At 37.9% G+C, this 20,874-nt stretch overlaps 1 protein-coding gene across 1 annotated transcript in view; it reads right to left on the bottom strand.

Moving 5' to 3' along the window:
• The window catches only part of HHIP (hedgehog interacting protein), a 71,453-nt gene that overhangs the window by 20,128 nt on the left and 30,451 nt on the right, over nt 1-20,874 (bottom strand). The window contains exons 5-7 of the mRNA XM_074540807.1: nt 1,744-1,895; nt 1,133-1,306; nt 155-298 (exon numbers count right to left, since the gene is read on the bottom strand). Of these exons, the coding sequence (XP_074396908.1) occupies nt 155-298; nt 1,133-1,306; nt 1,744-1,895 (470 nt within the window). The remainder of the gene's footprint in view (nt 1-154; nt 299-1,132; nt 1,307-1,743; nt 1,896-20,874) is intronic.

The raw sequence follows: 20,874 nt of genomic DNA on the forward strand, positions 1-20,874 counted from the left end.
ACTGTGACATATGTGTGGAGGTGGAGGAGTGGAAGATTCAAAAAGTTCACGAGTGCTTTTATTACTGAAATATTGCTGCCTGTCTGTATAAAAGCAAGCTGGGTTGAAAACTGTCTGCTCCAGAGCAATGTCAGTTTAGTGGAAACTCACTTACCGGCCTGGATTGTGGAGTCCATGTGCAAAAATCTCAGGAGGTTGGTTGGTGCTGTTGAAGTGTGGGTTGCTCCGTGGGATGGAGTAAGGGACATTGCACAGGTCAGTATTGACATCGAGGCGCAATACAGAACCTGTAAAATCACTGAGAGAGTTGGAGGGTAAAATAATTGGGTTTTTAAAGGTGTTTCACTGGCAAATGTAATCTATATAATACTAGAGTGAGCCAGCAAAATAAATAAGCCACTTTACTGATTAATCACGTAGTGATGGATGCAAGTCCATCATGGCGCATGCAAGTCCAAAGAAGTGTAGCAGAGCCTTTCAGAGATTCACTTTGGCAAATATCTTGCCTTGTTATGTGCAGACTAAAATGTCTCTGATCATGTTGTTGGGAAGCAACTTGATCATAAGAATAACTTTCTAAACATCAAAATTGTTTAGGGCCTCAAATATAAGGCTGCTAAGTCTTTTATACTGTGTGCCATCTAGAGTAATTTTGGATATAAACTCTTTGTAATTACAAAGTGCTTTTTGCTCACACTTTGGATCCTACTCTTGAATTCAACGATTTCTAGTCACAATACAATCCAAAGACTAATTATATAGAAAGCAAGTGAGAAAAATTTGTATTGTTTCAATGCAGGTGCTGATACTTTTTTATAAGGATTCAGAACTTTCTTGTTACAAGAAACAGGAGAAACCAAAATGTGTTTTAACTTATATTTGTGATTGGGATGGAGGAAAGGAGAAGTAGAGGAGCACACTCTTACCATAAACATGAAACAATCTAATGTTTAAATTAATACCATTTCATTAATTTAAAACCAGGTACTACAATTGCCCTCTGGTCTGGGTTTTGAGTATACCCTTGTACTTAAGAAAAATTTTAAAAACCACAGAAGCACCTGCAATTCTCCTGAGCCAAAGAGGTCTTTGAGCACAATAATAGAACTCTATCCACTGGTAGTTTTTGTACCTTAAACCATCCATCTCCTCCATGTCATCTAGAGTGATCATGCCATCTCCAAGAAAAATGTATAGGAAGCCATCTGGGCCAAACAGCAGCTGTCCTCCTAGATGTTTTCGATGGAGTTCTGCTACTTCTAAAAACACTCTTGCTGTCCTCATGTCAACTTGGTGTGGATTTTTCCTGCAAGTTAAAGATATGAACACAGTTTTCACAGTTCACTATCTTTGTTCTTCTTTCTGAAAACACACTTGACTCATTCAAACTATACTTCGAGATGTGAATGTTGTTACTTGGTGGAAAAATGCCTAACAGTTATTTCTGAGAAATTTCAATTTTCCAGCATTCACAAACAATTACTTTGCTGCCTATACACAATAAGTAGGAAGTAATCATAATTGAAAAAATGACAGAATAACTGAAAAAAAGTCTTAAAAAGCAAAAAAACTATGCTCTGTCATTCCAAAATTACTATTTGAAATAAAATCCACAATAGTTTTTTCTGCAGGTGCCCAAGTTTATACATTGTAAACTCATATTCATTTTAGAAATCAGAAATACTAAAGTGCAGAGGTTGCTGAGAAATACAGAGTTTGTTAATTTTAGACTTCTACTGATACCTGGATACTGTGTACTCTACGACCCTAAGGATGTGGTCATGAGGTCCAATAGCCCACCGTTCTTGGTTGGTGGTATAAGACACATACAGCTTTCCATTTTTCTTGTAATTGGGGTGGAATGCAAGGCTTAACAGTCCTCTTTCATCTCCTCCCTGCAGTCAAATGAAAAACACAAAGAATTGTGAAGTTAATTATGTTCTTTATTGTGTTTCAGCTGGAACCCAAAAAAAAAAAGTTTCTTTCTTGTGGATAATCTTTGCCCAAACTCTTTTATTTCTTTCCTGACTACTGCACAAAAAGGATTATAAAACATTTCACTTTGGGGAAGTCTTTAAGAGTTAGAACAAGACAATTGCCTTATGTAGTTATCTATGCACAAGTCTGTTACGCCACTTTTGTGGAGTGATTTGTGTATGTAATCTTTGGGAAGCCATGAAGACAAGTTTAAGTGCTGTGAAGGATTCTTTGCTGGGTTACTAGGTTGCTTGTAATTCGTAGAAGACGAATAAAAAGGTCTATAATCAGCAGTCACTTCTAATCCAAGTATCCAAAACCTAAAACACAGTGCTGGCTGCCAACTCCCACTGTCTTGGCAATATGTTTAGAAAACAGTTAAATTGCTTGTGTAATATGTAAACCTTTGTTTTACCCTGGAGGCAGCAACATCAGTTGTCACAACTATGGTGGTCTGTTCATCATAGCTGGTACACTGTAGGTAATAAGCAGCCTTGCTCTGTGTGCAGAGAAACCATAGTTTTACATGTGGTCCCTCACTGGAAAGGGGTTTTGGTTTTTTTTTTTTGTTTTGTTTTTTTTTTTTTTAATAGAAATAGAAAAATCTCAGAACAACTTGCTTTTGTTATTATGTTTGCCATGAAGATCAGTACAGTTATATGTTAAGCGTCCAATCCATGTAATGTACTGTGACAATGCAAATACCTTGTCAACTTCAATAGAAGGCTTTTTGGTTTCTAAAAAGCTTCTAAAAATGTATGTACTATTACTATGCCTAAAACTGTATTTGTATAAATGAAGAATAAAACTCAGATTCATTTGTTGCTCTTGAGGCAATACAGGGAGCCAAGTTGAGGCACGGAAATAAACACAGCACATAGTTAACAATTCAAATTCAATTAATATATGTGATTATTCACAAAGTGATAGAAGTTTTGGGGTTTGACTCAGGACTTGCCAGCCCTTCAAAACTAGAACCAGTGACTCTGTTGCAGATTCAAGTGCTCTAGCTCTGCACCCATAAGGAGACAACTTTTTGCAACTCTAACCACACCCAAGATAAGTAATTATGAAATTTGAAATTATAACAGAGGATGAAGCTTTAAAATGTATTTGCACTTCAGAGTGATGGATGAGCCTGTCTTCCTGTTGAAAGTCATCCCACAAAGGGCCTAATTGGGAAAATGCACAGCTTTAATTTATTTTAATTCAACATGATTGCCGTACTTCCTTTTTAATCACAACCACCAAAGAGAAACCTGAGTCAGAAATGGAGATGTAAATAGGTCAAGAGATTTCCATACAAACAGATTTGTACAATGAGATCTGGATCCTGCTAATTTAGAGGCAGACAAAATTTGCTAGTTTGTTTGCTAGAAAAATTAGAATCAGGGGGTTATCAGAGAGGTTAGTTTTGAAAGTCTAGTTAGAGCTGCCAAATCAGTTGCAGTCATCATGGATGAAGGGACTGCCAATCCAGCTCTTTCTCCTTTATGAGCCAAAAATAATTCTGCAGCTGAGTCTGAACTGATTGTAGATATTATTGTTTGAGTTTCTAAGAGCTTTGACCAAGTTGCTCTGATAAAGTCTGAAGCAAAGGGAGGCAAATCAGTTGCTTTGGGAACAGGAAGGCATATTTCAAAGATTCCTGAGGAATGATTCTATCTGTTGTGCCCAGACAAAGACAGTCCTATTTCTTCTCCTGAGAGATGAGTTCACCTCATTTAAGGGCCCAGGAATGTCAGTGAGTCACACTAGGTTTCCCATGCAAGGTGAGTTATTGAAAGTATTAGTAAGAAAAGATCTTTTTGTTACTGAGCTGAAGATTTTATTTAGTGCTTGATGCCATGGCAGCCGTCTCAGTGTGAAAGCGAAGTTGTTGAAAGCGTAAACAGGTGAAAATTAAATTAAGAGCTTTTAATGAAGTACACATGAAGCAAGAATTTGAAAAATGAATGAAACACTGGACCTGCAAGGTAGTAACTATGGCAAGTTTCATTTGTAGGATCAGGCCTTGACTTTTATTTATTGCTGCCTTGCATGATTGTTAGAGAGCACTTTACAGATTGTTTCTATGGCTTCTTGAAAAGTCACACTGCTGTTTTTCACAGTCAGATAGACCCATTTTGTTCTAAAAAGTCTATTTACTCACGCAGTTACTAAAAACTTTGTGAATATCCCTCCAAGATACTGAAATCAGTGCAGCATTAAGACATTAGTTGGCTCACACTCAACTAGAAATCCAGATGAGTTTTTCCATATTTAGTTTTCCTGCTTTTGGAAACCGATTCTTCATGTGTATTCTGAACTTTATCACTAACTGGCAAACCTGTTCTTTCCAACCAAATTCCTGCCACACTTCCATAGTTTTAAAATACCCTCTATGTGCCAGAAGGTATATAGTTTTCTGTAGTGTTGTCTCATATGCTGCATGGTAAATGGAGAGATACCCAGCAAAATCCCTTTGGAGTAGTAATTTTAGTACTACCAAACCAAATAATTCTGTACAAAATCTCAGACTTTCTCTACATAATATTCCTGTTTTTTTTTTTTATCATTGGCTTTTGATGTGAAACCAGCACCCAGGCTTTAAAGTCTTTCCTGTGTCTACCATGTCAAATAGTTATATCTTTTTCTTGGCAGCTTAAAACGTTATTGACGTCCTTTTCTTTGAAGTTTCCCTTTAGATGGAACAAGCACCAACAAACTGTAGATGACAAATCAGCTTGTATGAGATTCTGCACTGCACTATTTGATGGAATAACCATTAATGTTTGTCAGTTGTATAAGGAAGGGCAAGAAGAATGAGACAAATCTTTGTATTCCATTGGGATGTCTGTTGAAGACAAAGAATGATGGTTGGCTGAAATGAGTATTAATTACTTAAACATACTGTGGACTGGGGCCAATGTGAAATTTGTGTTGTAACTAAATCTGGCAGCTCCCACTTTCGATGTCTGCCTGTGCTGCTCTGTAGCTTGAAGGCTCCCCTCTCCTGTTGGCGGCTGTGACACCTTCTGCACCAATACTACACCTTTTTCCGAAACTGATTTCCTTAGGCCAGGGACCTCGGACCTTTAAACCCCAGCTTGGTCTAGTTTAAGACCAGAGCCATGAAAATAATTTAATCAGCATTCCATAAAGTCAGTACAAAGCCAAGTAAACATTAAAACAAAGTGTTTCTATATTTTTCATTTTTAAAGGGCTGTTTAGCTAGGTTATGTCAGTTCTGAAAGTATATTGCAGCAGTATGTGTTCCCAGCTGAAGGATATTTTTGAGACTTCTTTTTGCATTGTTATTTCTGCTATAATATATTTACACTTGTAAAAATGTTAAACAAGTGGACAAAATTATCCACTTTGTATTCTGACCTAACACAAAGAGAAGTAACTTGCCTGTGAATACTGGATGTGAGACATGTGAATGCTGGATTTTTATAGAATGGAGCTATTTTCATGTAACCACTCCTTAGCTGGGCTCTGCTTCCAATTTGCATGCTTTCAAATTTACTCTGGTATACCTCTGGTATTATAGACAGAAGTTTTATTATATTATTAAGATATTTTACTTTTTCTGTAATTCAGAAACATATGCTGCACTTATTTTTAAGACATGCTGCCATTTAATTATGTCAATATATGTGTTATTACATACAGTAAATACAGAGAAATACACAGGAATGCTTTAACTGGTATTTTAAATTATTTAATTTAAAATAGATCATATTGTAAGTATAACCCTTAATTACCTATCCTTAGTAGTAATTAATGCTAGTAAGCAAAACCAGACGTGACCATTTATTTCCATTACTCTGTGTGGCTTAATAGTAAACAACGTAGGTAGCATATTCCAAGTTTTCCTTTAAAACTGATTTTGAAATGCACTCTTTATATGATACTTACAAAATAATGGTATTTATACTTAACAGTACTATTGTGATGGGTATATATAAATATACGGTTTATAATGGTATTTATACTTGACTTTTTTGTCTGGACAAACTGACTCTTATGTTGGAATGGAGTAACAACCTTTTTAAAAAGGGATTGTGCTTAAAATATGCAAATTCAACACCCAATATTTTAACTCTAATATCTTTATCTCTTTTTTTTCATCTATTCTTATAGCACAAGTGCTGGGTAAGTTGTTGAAGTAATATAATCACCTTTAATTTAGTTTATTTCCTACGTAATAAATAGCATAACCAATATGCCTTACCAAGTGTTTGATCTTAAGGAGTTTTATTTGTAAAAAAACAAGGGTGAAGGGTAAAACCTCTTATCAGGCAGCACCATCTGAACTCTTTAGAACGAGATGCAGGAGGGCTGAAGATCAGTGTCAGGTATTCTTCTCAGTGGGAAGTGTTTGCTCAATTGCCATGTTTTGGAAATGTGGCCCCAGCGCAGGACAGAAACGTGACTCCAGCAGGAGCAGAAGCTGCCAAGGTCTGCTGCAGGGGTGCACCCTGCCCTTCAAGCTGCACCACCTACTCTGGGCTCCAAGAGGGAATTGCCCCTGCCTGGTGGAAAGGCAGCAAACAGGGAATGGAAGGAGCAGAAGTTGTCTGGGCTGCAGGAGCAGAGCTCTGTGAGACCTCTTGGGTGTTGAGGACTCCAGTGCTTTGCTATCTGTGGGGCCTGAGGCCTCTGGCAAGGGAAGGATTTGTAACATTAGACATTTACCTTAGGGGAAAATAATTACACTGATGTCATGGCTCGGTATGGGCTACACACTAGACCCTATCTCCAAAGCATTTCCTTTTTCCTCTTGTGTTGCAGAGCTTTGCTTTTTCCCTTGTGTATAAAGGGCTTTGCAGTTATCTAAGGATTTTTTAAAAAATATTTTCATTATTTTTTACTGATTTCAACAAATGCACTATTTTAATACTTGACTTTAAAATAACTTTAGGTACAGGAATGTATTACAATTAAATTTATACATGAGAAATACTTAGAGGACTGTACTCTGGCTTGGAATTTAAGCACAAAACCTACTGAAGTTAGAGATGCTTTTTATTCAGTTAGGTGCAGGGAAGGATTTAGCTGAAAATGGCCAAAGTGCATCCATCACAAAGTTTTCTGTTCTGATGTTTGGCAGCACAAGAACTTAAAGCCTAATTCTTTTTTTCTTCTTACTTCTGTTGCAGCAAAGACAAAATTTTGACATGGGGGGATCATTTTTTTCTTTTCCTTACCTTCACAGTCCTTTGAAGATACCAGTCACTAAATGCAGGACCTTTCACTTCTAGTCCTAGTCCTCTGTACTTATTTTTTTAATTCCTCAACTCCAGATTGTGCTGTTCTGCTGGGCAAGTCTTTAGTTTAATCCAAATGACAATCCTCGTCCCCTGATAATACAATTCTTTCTTCCCGTCCTCCTAAAGAAAGTACACGAAACTTATAAATGCAGATGCCAACCCAACACAAACCCACAGCTTTCCTCCTTCACACTCTTCTGGTACAACAGGAATCCTGCTTTCCCAGCTCTCCCAGTTATTGGTTGGGAGCAGCCGAAAGCTTTGAGACTGCCCAGAGCCAGCCAATAATTGAGAGGTTTTGGGCAGAGCGACACAGGGCTGCGAGTGTGCTTGCAAGGAGGTGGCCATGAGCCCATGTGAGGTCTGCATCTGGACTTAGAAACTTTATGTACTGCACTGCTTTAGGAGAATTGGAATAACAGAAGACAGTGGAAATCAGTCCCGGAAGAGGGAGATTCAAATAAAGACCAGATGATTATTGCATTCAGTAAAGCTGGCTCAGGAAGGTGTGAATTACACACTTTCCTGCACCACAGAGGCCTCTGGAGCTGTAAGCAGCATTTATCCTCTGGGAACACAGGTGGTGATTCCACCTCTATCCCCAGCTGGATTTATTTTCAAGGAAGCTTTACATTCCACCAGCAACTCAGTGAGTGGTTCACCAGTGGAGGCCACTATGGGAAGGTAAAAAATAAGTATGCTCCTTCTCAGTTCCCTGGCATGCCTCCACTTTCTGCTCTTTTATTTATTTATTTGGCATATCTGCTCTCCTACACTTTTCGTCTTCAGCATTCTTCCACAGCAGACTGTCTTTCCCTGACAGGTTTTCTGCTGCATTGGTTTGAGGTCTATTGTGCTGCAGAATTGGCCTTCCAGGATAGCAGAGAAAGCTTCCTTCCAGTGAATGGGAATGCAGTAAGTGTTCAGAAATTTACTGACCATGAAAATCTGTCATTAATAGGGGAGAATAGACCTGATGACCTTTGTATTTTTTCCTCCTCCTTTCTGTTGCTCTGAAGCTTTACCCACCTTTCCACACCACTTCTGTGATAAAGGCAAATTTTACAACTCTCTTTCAGTGGGCAGTCCAATAAAATTGGCTCAGATGATGCCCCACAGAGAACAGACTATGTTCCATTAACATTCACAAATACATGACATGATGACAAGACACCAATAATTCTTTTTCCCAATCACCAAAACTGGGGCTTTTCCCTTTCCAATCAAGAATGACTTTTTAAAACTTACACTCTATTTTGATGCTACCTGACTTTATTTTTCTGTGAATACACAAACAATACAAATAAATCTTCTTAGTGACTTGCTCTTCTACCAATGCTCTGATTTGACTTGCTCTTCTACCAATGCTCTGATTTGACTATGATCCTTTCAGCCATCTGTTCTGGTGTTCTCATGCTCTCCTTCCCTTCCTATGTATATAAAACTTATCTTTATTTTTCAGTAGCATGTTCAATACAATTTTTCATTTTGTTTAAAATGCAGATTAATGGCAGAGAGTTGTCAAAATACTTTAAGAATTACAATTCAATACATAAGTTGCTTTTTCTATGGCATGGCATTTCAGCCAGTTACTGCTGTCATTTTTGTCCTCCCTATGGATAAAAATATGCTATGGAAAAATAAAAATCCTACTACCATGCAAAGATCTTCTTCGGCTGCTAATTTTAATAAATGTCTACAAAAACATCTATAACACTTTAAACGAGCTATAAGACTTTTCTGCTGAGAGAGGGAAAAAAAGGATGTACAGTGACACAGAGCAAATTTGACAGTGCTTATGTAAAATGAACAAACCTACATCAAATTCTATACTCTGATAATCAAAAACAAATTCATGCTGTTTTACCGTGACCACTTTATATGGAAATTTAGGGATATAATTCAGAACAGAATAACAGTAATTATCATACTCTCTGCATTAAATTAAAACCAGAAATGTTGATCTGTCTAATTGTAGGCATTAAAAATAACTAGTTTCAAATAAGAGGGATGCAAATGGGAATATGCCATGATGACATTACTCATACAAACAATTCTGCCTTGCCTTTCTCCTTTGTCTCCCAGTGCTGAACTGTCACCTGTGAGAGCAGGTATTTGCTTTTTCTGCTTGCAAAAGGAACAGTACATTCACATGAGCTATGTACTTAAATATTGTGGGGCTGGGAGAGAACACAGAAAACCACAGCCAGCTTGAAGGAAAAAAGCTTTAGATTTCCACTTAGATTGGTCTCCATGTCCTTACTCTTGTCTGCATGCTAGTGGATATTAAAACCTGCTCAGTAAGTGCCAGAAGTTGCTAGCAGTCTGTATCTTGCAAAAGAAATCGTTAAAAGAATCCTAAAAACCACCCCTTCAACAGGATACCTTTTGCCAGAGATTAATAAAGGGCTAGAGGAGCTTCATTCAGTCCACACCTTTTCTATTCCTTTGCCAAGTATTACCATGATAATCAACGTAACCTGGATTAAACTGTGGCCTTTATGAGCTCTGTCATTGTTTTGAGAGAAGAGTGAGTTCCATGGCTTATCAAAATATTGCTCAATCTTTGCTGTAAATATGAAGGTTATATTCTCCATTGAAGGTTATTTCTTAAGCAAATTTCTGGCTTTAGTCACTAAGGCTCTGAAGATACTTAGGAAAGGCTTTAAAGTGATTTTTGCAAGATATTTCAAATCTCATTTTCTTATTGTAAGAAACTGGAAAATAGCATTATCTGAATGGATTTTAGTAGGGGAAGGGGAGACAATTAGAAGTATAGAAGTTCAAGTAGCATAACGAACACAGTAGAGAGACAGGAAAGATAAAAAAAAGGTTTACTGCAATTTGTGCTTATATAGCACCTATGATCTTGTCTGAGGTTCTCTCCTGAGGGCACAGACCCCACATAGAACGTGAGGCTTTGCCTGCAGGCCTGAAAGATGGGAACATGTCACTGTTTCTCAGTTGCCAAAAAATGTGGTGCGAGTCCTAGAGATAAAGTGAATGCTATTCTGCTCTCTAATATCCAAAGAACTTTTGGACTCTGAAATCTGGATGCACGGCAAGGCATATTTCAGCCTCTATTTGGCATCAGCATTCAGCATAGTTTTGATAATAACGTGTCATATCTTCAAAGCAAGTGCTGATTGCATGTGTTGCTGGTTTACTCAGTAATTATTGAGCTAAACATAATAGGCAAAGTCAGACTTTGCATTTAGAAGCTCTGTCAATGTTCTTCAAGATTTTACCAGTAGACATGCAGCAGCACTACTGGATGAAGGCTAGGCCGCTCTTCTATGTCTTCTTACTCCAGTATTGAAATTGTTAATGCCTACATTCTTTGGCCATTCAGCTGTTCCAAAAAGTCTTGTCTTACTGGCACAAATGCAAAGAGAAAACCCATTTAGATGTCCAGTATCTGCTACTGAGTTTTAAGCTTCCACATGAGAGTGTGAGGATTGGAACTGTATTTGTTATCTAAAATCAAACTCCTTGAAATATAAGGACTGCACTTTTTGGAGTCCTGGTACAAATGCATCCAGAAATAATCCAAAAAAGGCTATGATTGCATTTTTTCAACAAAAATCATGCACATGGATCATGTTTGTACCATTGTCAGAAACACATTTAAGTACTGAACCCTCACATTTCTGAAAAGGTACTGAATGGCAGCTGGGAAGAAAAATGCATTTGCATTCTCTGATACTGCCCAAGGATTTTTCTTCCCAGTTCTTTGCCAATCCCTTCAACCTCCCAGTGCCCCAGGATCTGAGCAGCCCAAGGGCAGAAAGACCAGTGAGCAACATCCTCACACTGCTGCAGTTAAACTTGGCTTTAAATACTGCCTTAACCAATCAAATTATTTTAGTTCTTTCAGTAAAATATATGTATTTTGCCAGCTACCTGAAAATCATGAGTAAATAAATCCAGAGATATCCAGATTTTTTCCACAGATGTTTTGCGGACACCAGAAGCTAAAATCATCAAAATAACAATTTTTTTTGTGGATCCCTCATACAGGTCTTGTCTTTACCTCTCAACTAAAATAGTGAGAAAAAATATTAATATTTTGAAGAGAGACGTGAATATTTTCATGAAATGTGCCAAGTGGAAAAAGCAGGGCGGTGGAGGATATACGGTTTGCTCTCCATGACTAGGATCTGTATATAAGAGGAGAATGATGGCAATCCACAGCCGTGTTGACAATTCAGACATACAGGAAATACCCTTGTAGGAAACTAATACCATCTGGGTTTGGCCCAAGATGTGTGAATGAGAAATATGTTTCTTGTTGAGAATGCAAAGATAGTTTTGGACATTGCAAAGAAGGAATGTGTTAAGCATGCTCAGTTATAAAAATGAAATAGGGTGAGGCTCTGCATGCATATGGAATAATTGGAGGAATATGTTTGTGTGTGTCAATAGCTGATGCAGACATACAACTTCAGAACTCATTTGCCCTAAGACAACCAGTAAATTACTATGAAAAATGTCTTCAGTACAAAAGGCTGGAAAATCTCTCAGTAAAGACAGTGTTGGAAAATGCTGGTTTGTCCAAGCCCCCGCTTTCCCTCATGGAAAGGGAGGTTTGCTTGTCACACATGTTGTGTTTGGGGGGCAAAAACTGAAATAGTTCTGAAGTTCTCGGAACATCCAGTTCTAATACGTGTAAAAGTGGGAATTTTGATTATTTCAGTGAGTTGTTTTCAGTTTAGAAATTAGTTTTAGTTAAAAGAATGTCAACACTGAAATGAAATATTTCATTTGGCCCTTTCTGAGAACTTTTCAGTCCACACTTGGTGAGAGTATGTTTTCAAAATCTCAGAATATTCTCACTCCTCTCTATCCTGTTCTGGCATTAACTGTCTGAGATTTTAGTGTCTGTTCTTGGCATAGGAAGGCTCTCTGGTTTCTGACGAAGCCATTGCCAGCATTCTGAGGTTCCTAAGACTCGCTGCCTGCGGGATGGATTTTTGCCTCTCCCTTGACACCCTCATCTACTTGTGAAAGCCCCAGCAGTGCTGATTTTTCTGTTATTTGTGAGGATAATGAATGCCTTGCCTTGGATAGGAAAAAGTTCCAGACTCTCTTTTTGGTGTACATTTGCCTTCTGCTCCAGACTAGCCTTGAGTACTATCATCCTTACTCTGAGTTCAGGCTCTAAATGCTCTTTTTGAAGAAAATGATTGAGAAATTAAAAGGTTTACTAAGCTTTCATGCCTGTCAAGATTCTGGATTAACCCTGTTCCAGGCTCAAAGACATTAATTTTACAAATTACCTGATCATTAACTGAGCAATGCTCATACGATGGCAGTAAAATGGCTCTTGTTGTGTCTTGGTCCTAATTTGGTTTTCAGCAGGTTTTTAATGAATCTGATTTCTCACTGTTTAACACTCCTGGAGATATTTATTTAACGTGTATTAATTGTTTTAGTGCTTATCCAGAAGTATGAATGCAAAAAAGGGAAAAAGGAATTTTCATTATTTTATTTTCAATTCTTTTTTAGCAGGTATTGAACTTGCATAGCACCTGAGACCTTTAAAGAGGATGACCAAAGTCAATTGAACCAAATATTCCTAAGACACTGAAGGCACACCACAGGATGTCTTTGATTGAGGGGCAACCTGTGCCAGTGTCTCTTCACCCTGACAGTCAAGAATTCCTTCCTCATATCCAATCTAAACCTGCCCTCATCCTTTGCCAGGCTGGACACACAAAGCACTGCTTTCACTTGCATCTCCTGTGGAACATGCACATCTGCCTTGCACATCTGCCTCTCAGGGGAGGATTTATGACTGTGCAGGGCTTGGATTTTCCAAGCTGTTTATGCTGATGTGTTATGCACATATTCACTACATACACTTGCATCCAGCATTTAGACAAATTCAGTTTTCCTTGGCCTTGTAGGTTAAATTCTCATCGAATGTCATTGGTTTTGTAGCCCCAAAAGAGGAACGTGAGTGGACGTAAACAGTGCACACATGCTTGATTTGCATATCTTAAGGCTTAAATAAATGGTCTTTAAACTATCTAGAAGGATTTATTTTATAGTAAAGAATAAACTAATGTTGTTATGCCTGCAACATTTAATTCCACTGTTGGGGAAAAAGGGTTTTGGAAACTGCACTTCACGTATGTGCCCTGTGTATTTTTAAAGAACTCATTAAATTATGGTTGTACTACGTATTTTAAATATTGACATTTCTGAGTGGGGTTTAATTTTTATTCTGCCAAGTGGTGTAAATTCCTGTTTTGGATTCTGAGGATTTCAGTGGAGGTGGAAAACCACTAATAATTTCTTCTTGTTCATGCAACTTATATTCCCTTGCATGTTTTAACTTGAGGCAGACCCTTTCTATTGATGCTGATAACACTGCTTTGAGTGTAAACCAAACTCTTTTGGAGTAGGAAAGAGTAAAATTTCCTCTAAGTAATAGCAATGATCATTACTTTAACATAAAATTTTGTTTCATAAGGCCCTAATTTAGCAAGTATTTAGACACATGCCCAAACTCCACTGATTTTTTTTTTTTCTACTGCAAAAAAGGATAACATGAGGCAACCAATTCTCTCCACTTCAGTGTTTACTTGATTTTTGGCGTCAGTAAATGAGATCTGATACAATGTTGATGAGGCAGTTTATCAATCAAAAGTGCTTCTGATTGAGGAGGAAAAAAAAGTACTGGAAGAAAGGGGAGAATTTTCTCTTAATTAATCTTACCCTGAGATTTCATAAAGATTATTTTATGGTCTGTAGCTAACGTGATGGTTATGCAGCTAAAGGCATTATCTTCACATCGTTATAATGAAACATAACACTGGTATCCTTGACTTTATTAGCCAGGCTTCATTGGTATCTGACATTATATATTTCCTATTATAAATCTAAATAAGAACTTACACTGACCTTCATTAGACCAAACATTAAACAATTTACTAAGATTACAACTTTAGAAAAAAAAAAAAAAAGAAAGAAGTCTTTTAGACCACCAAGAAACAACCATAAATTTAAGGAAATATGAGGTTTCCACCATGTGATTTCCCCTGCAGAGTTATGCAACAGACTGCTGTTACTTAAAGGTCATACATAAAAAATTTATGGTACATTTTTTAAGAGATTTATGGTGTTTCTATTTATACAACTTATATGTCAACAATTTAAAGGTATAGTATACTAAAATAACAAATTAAACTCTAATCCCTTTGAATCCTTGATAAAATAGAATGCTTTAACGTTAAGTCTTATATAAAAGAGGTTTAATAAATGTATCTGTATTAACTGATGTGGTATGTGTGATGTAATGATTAGCTGTTTATTATCTATTACAGATCATTTGCTCATTTTTATCTTGAAAATCATTTGCAAATGGGGCTGGTTAGGGGAGCATTCCTCGGAGTATAGGCCCATTACATGGCAGTGTAGCTCTCTTTAGAATTGCTCTGCAAATCACTCTCAGAACTGACTTTCCTTTTGTGCTCAGCTGAATGATGCCATTGATACAACCTACACCTCTTGTTTTGGGATATCTTTGAACTCTCATACACATCATTTATGGAAGATGTTGCTGGATTTTCTGGAAGTAAAACTCTGTAATGCTGTGTGATGGTACCAATCCTCAGTTATTTCCTGAACTTTCTTTGCTTTGCACTGGAATGAAATAAGAGCAGTTAGACACTCACTCAGCATTGCTAAGGCAAGAGGGTGAAAAAGACTGAGAGGGGGCAATTTCTCAAAGGCTTTACCAGTGGGACTTCAACTCAGCCATGGGAGTCACATTGTGAAGCTTGCCTTTGCACACCTAATGTAAATGTATCCATGTGGGAGCTGCGACTGACAATGTATCGCTTTATGCCAGAAGTCAGAGCCAAATATGCAGATCTGGCAGGGATTATTGATGCTAAATTCATCCTTGAATTTTGCATATTAAATTAATTCATGAATATGATGGCTCCATTGGGGCACAGCATTTAAAGTACCCTGGAGTGTGTAAGCACTGTGATACCATAAATATTAATTTCTCATGAAAACAAGTCTTCACAGATAAACAAAGGTCCTAATATGTATAACATCTATGAACATGCTGAACCATAAACACATTTGTATGACCATTGCCTTTGAGGTCAACCATAAACACAGTGCTGAATGGGGCAAGAGCATTTGGAGAAAGATACTAATATGGTCATGGAGATTTGTGGTGTTGTGGCCTAATCTTGTCCTCAAGAAAGAGCCCAGAAATGCAGTCTGGTGGTACTAAGTTCCTAAAAATAGGGAGGGGAATTCTCCACAATTCTCCTGTGCCACCCACCAGGTTTTAGTTGTGGAGTCCCTGCTGACTTGAATCATCGTATCTCATCCCTTGATGATTCTCCCAGTATTCCTGTAGGGATGCCCTTTGTCTGGGCCCCAAGAATGTTCCTTGCCTTGCCGTGGGAGATGCTGTTTTATTGGTGTCCTTGGCTGCTGCTGTCTCTGGCTCTGAAGATAACGGAGTGCCTGAGCAGCCCTGCAGAGCTGGAGCTGATCCTGTAACAGGTCCTCAGCAAAATGGCCCAGCAGACCTTTGCAAAAAGTGCTTATGCAACGCTGCATCACCGGGGTTCTTGCTGTAAAATACAGCTCTACGGGTTCTGTGGATTTTGGAGGTTTCCAGAGTTGTGGCACCCTGTGATTTCTCTTTGCTGACTGCAGGAACATATCGTTATTCCTAAGCTGGTCATCACCCCTTCATCAGCATAATTCATTCCCAGAGTAAGAAACTGTTGTAAAGAAATTAGCTACAAGTCTTCCAGCAGAGTTTATAGGTTCGTAGGCCAATCCAAGCGGCAATAAATTTAAAAGAAGATGTGATCACTTCCTATCTTTTATGAGCATTAAATAATATTTTTTTTCTTTTTGACAAAAAATATTTGACATGTCAAAGGAGTAGAATAAGAACTGATAGTATTTATGGTATTTTAAAATATTAATATCTTTTATAAAGAAGAAAATCACAAAGTGTTAGAAAAGAATAACAGATATGGCATTTTAAAAGCTGTTTTTCTTTATAACTCTAAGTGTAGAGTTTCAGAGAGAAAACACTAATAAAAATTAGTCAGTCATCATTATGATGTCATTCTCACAATTTCCCTTGAAGTAAACTAGCAAGTACAAATAATATTTGTAATGTCTGACATCATCTATGTAGCTTTCCATATGCTCAGACTTTAGGTTAAATTTAGTGATGTTTCCCATTTGTTAGAGAGAACACCTTCTGGGTGGAATGGATTTCATTAAGAAAATCTCTCTGAAGTTAAGCCATCTTTGTAACTTGTTTGAAACAAAACAAAACCAAACCCCAAACAGTCCAGGAATGATAGGAGTACAGCAGTAGCAATTTGTCAAAAATGTGATTGTCTGTAAGAACCAAAGTTTCAGTCCCAAGTCTTAGGGCTCACATGAAGAAAGGAACCATGCTCTTTGGTGTGGCTCTCTCCTAAAAGAAATAACCATCATCATAATTGTTTTATGTAGGAAACAATTTCCCCTTCCATGTGACAAATGCACATTTATCACAGTTGGTCTCCAAAGGCTTCTTGGAATCAAACATAAAAAAAGTTTTAGAGGAGTCATGGACTCATTTTTTGTTGCTTCAGCATGACTGGCTCATCAGCATCCTTATCCTTAGACAAATATCTGCCAGTTGAGTTAATTTGTAATGGAATTATCAACTGTGATTATATCTTTCAAGTCATCTTTCAAAGATATGCAGTACACAAATGATGTGGACCCATTTAATCCAAAGACCCCTGACAGCTTTTTCAAATAGCCCATTGCATTACTTAATATAAACTTAGAATTTAAGTAAATATTATTCATTATTCCTGATTTTGTTGTTGTTGTTGGAAGACTTGGGCATCTGTTTTAGATGATGTCATTATTTACACTTTTGCATTTGAATGGACATTAGCTAAATGTGACAGTTATTCAAATTCAAAGTACAAAAAAAATTACTAGAGTTGTCAGAATATTGTAATACACTGATATATTATTCCTTCATTAATGCCAACATTTTCTATTACTCTCCCTTCCCCCTCAAAAAGAAGTAGGAAATTCACACATTTGCAATCTATACTTAAGTACTGAATGGAATGATTCCTGAAAGAAAAATAGCTAACATAAACATAAATTCTCCTTTAGAAATATGAGGTATGTAATAATTAGTAGAGCCTCACTAAAGCTATAGAAACCATATTCCCTCAGGAGAAAAAGAACAGTAACTTCTGAAAAAATGGCAGGCTATACAGAGTTTGCTATATCTGAGGAATAAAAATCTAACTGCTTAAACATATTTAAAAGTGGTATATTCACTTCCTCTACAAAGTCATAAACTCAGAAATATTTCCTTGCAATTGTTCTTGGAACTGATAGAGGAAAATCTCCCAGGGACACACCAAATGTAATAAGTGTAATATGAAAATTGCCCTTTCTGCTCTGAAGATTGAAAGAGAGCAGATATTCTCCAGAACAGCAGCAGGTTCCCCTGCTCCCTGCCCATATGGGCTCTTCCCACAGCCTCCCAGCATGAGGGACTTATGAGCCTCGTCAGAGCTGACTCTACGGAAGGAATGTGGGCTCAAACATTTGCAGGCATGCCACAGAACCTCAGCAATCCAGTCTCTTGTTAATTACAACTAATATTTCATTATGTTGTGGAATTTTCAGCTACATAGCTGTGTGCACACATCTTAGTATGTCGTGTAGCCAACGCTTGCAATTAAATTAGAAGCTCTGCGAGTATAAGAGGTGTATTGAAAGCTAAAATTAGTAGAATAAAGCACTGCAAGCAGGTTTTCAGCTTTTTAATTTGAAACCTTCAGACTTCTTGATTGCAGGAAGAAGTCTGAGAACACAAATCAAACTAAAAAGTAAGGAGGCAGTGGGTTTCCACTCCCCGTTTTCAAATGAACTCTTTAGGCACGTGGCTTTTAAGCCAATTTCATGATTTTGGAGTCTGCCTCGTGTGTGTGAATGGACAGGACTGAAGGTACTTCACATGGCTTATTTAAAAATAACATCCTAACCCAAGCTATAAATCACAATAAGTATTTAATGTCTTACGTATATAATAAATATTCAAGTCTAAGTATCTGGTTACAGCAGTGATTAAGAGTTCTGAAAATCAACCCCTTAAAGGACAGTCTTCAGTGGAAGCAGTGTGAGTGGTGAGGCTTCTTTCACACCCTTCTGTGCACATCTGCAGTTCACAGCCATTAAGTCAGCAACATCACAGCATCTGTTACTTCTGAACTCTGATGCACATCCATGCTTTTGGCAAATTTCATTTGAATACTGCTGTTTGAGGAATTAAAGTAATTCTTAAGACAGAGAGGAGCCAGCCTGATACGAAGTTCTAAACTTTACAGTGTTTAAAGCAGCTTGATGGGTTTTATGGTGGGAAGAGAGAGTGGAGGATAAGAAAGATATCTCAGGGAGGCTATCTCTGGATTCTAGTTTTTAAACAGAAACCTTGGATCTTCGTTGTGCTGGGGAAGAACTACCTCTGACTGGACAGCCCAGCCAGAAGGAATGAATCAGAGCTACAGATAGAGATCCCTGCAGACTTTTTCTTTTCCAAATCCCATTACATTTGCAACAATGCAGGCAGGGAACTGACTGGCTGGGGACAGCTCTGCTGAAAGGGAGTGTGGGGTCTCGGCAGACACAGAACTGAACGTGAGCCAGCAGAGAGCCCTGGCAGCAGAGAAAACCAGCAGCAGGCTGGGCTGCTTAACAAGCACAGACAGCAGAGAAACCTCTCATCCTCCCTTCCCCTGCACTCAGGAGGCTGCAGAGGGGACACTGCACCTGCAGCTCTGAGTTCTGCAGCCCCTCAGCACCAGAGTGGTGTCCCCACACCACAGCGTGAAGGGGGCTGGGGACTGGGGCATTTGCCCTCTGCAGAGAGGCCACCAGAGTGGCCTCTCCCTCCCCTTTCAGCCCAGGGAATAGAAGGCTTTGGGACCTTGTTCTGCAAGTGGGGCAGTTGGGTGTGACAATGACATTAGAGAATGACATCCCCAATGTAATTGTCCTTGGCAAGACTCCGGACTCTTATGTCAGTGTGGGGTTTTTGGCAAAACATTTCTGTGGCAGTACTGTTGGAAAACCATAATCAATATAAAAAAACCAAAAAAACAAAAACAGTTCAGGCACCTAAAGATTTAACCTATCAAGCTACTTGTTATGTTGTTATGGATTTCTTCTCCTTCTCCTTTTCTTTTTCTGTTTTTACTAGAATTTCTAGTCTTTACCTAAGAAGGATTCCAAACAACCTCCGTAAAGGAGGAATTCGGCACTTGATTAATGACAGGGACTACAATCTTCAATTTGGTTATCCTGGATAATGTCCTTCATCTATATAGAGCAATGTGTCCCTTTAACCAAACAATATTTAATTTCATGCAGTAGCACAGCAGGTCTCTGTGAGCAAGGACCATTGACTTTATAGATGCCTTTGAAGCTGCCTCTCTGAATTTAATTGTATTATTGTATATTGTGTCCAATATTTTGTAATTTTATAAGCTTCCCCAGAAGCATATATTGACAATTCCTAATTTCTGTTGGAAATGTTTTCTATTGCATCCAGCCCTGATACAAACCAGCCTGTACATGTGAGTCTGGCAGCCTAAATGAGTTATCAAGTCACCAAGCTTTGCAGCATACCTCAAGTTTCACAGAGAAGCTAATTTTGAGCTGCTTGGTTCTGCCCCACACAGAAGACAAACACTAGCACTATGTTATTTCTGGACAAGGAATCTGAAGCAAAGATTAAAGGTGATTGTTCTACAGGCTACCACACCATCAGACATAGGACCTACCTGCACCCAGTTTTATTGACAGGAGGCCCAGTTCCCTACCAGGAAAGCTCCATGGCTGCTGCGTTTTTTGTAAGCAATTGGATAATAAATTATAGCAGCAGAAAAGCTACAGGCAAATACTTCATTAATTGGTGCTGAATCGAAACCATCAAAGCAGCAGCATGTAACAGACAAGTGATTATGCTGCTCAAATGTCATTCCTTTCAAGTGTGACAATTCAATTTGTTAAACTTTTTAATCATAGAAAAAACAGAACAAAAAGGCAATATTGCCTTCTCTGAAATGTATCACTTCACCTATTTCTGGTAGATCTTGTTTTTTCCAAATTAAATATATTTTTAAATGCCGTCAAAACCCTTTTCAATATCATTTTGTTCAACTGCTGTACTGCTGAGGATGCTGCTGAGTTAAATAGTGACAGTGTTCATTACCCAAATACCTCTTTTAGGTACTGCTCAATAACTGCTTTTTATAGTTTTTTATAGTTATATAGTTTTATGGTATAGATTTTTGGAGTTGTCACTGACACTTATATTTTTTTCCAGGATAGAACAGAATAAGATCAGAGAGCTCTTTGTGTGTTGAAAGATTCTTTATGTTATATTGAATTACTGTGCCATTTCCTTACTTATATTTCAAAAAATTTCTCTAGACTTCCTTCCAACACACTCAATCTTGTATCACCAGCAAATTCAGACACTTAGTTATGAACTTTTCAAAGTAACAGCTGATTTTCTGGAAGCAATACAAGATTACACATTTAAAAATTATTTAAAGAT

Source organism: Zonotrichia albicollis, chromosome 5 (assembly GCF_047830755.1).
Source record: "Zonotrichia albicollis isolate bZonAlb1 chromosome 5, bZonAlb1.hap1, whole genome shotgun sequence".
NCBI classification, from domain to species: Eukaryota; Metazoa; Chordata; class Aves; order Passeriformes; family Passerellidae; genus Zonotrichia; species Zonotrichia albicollis.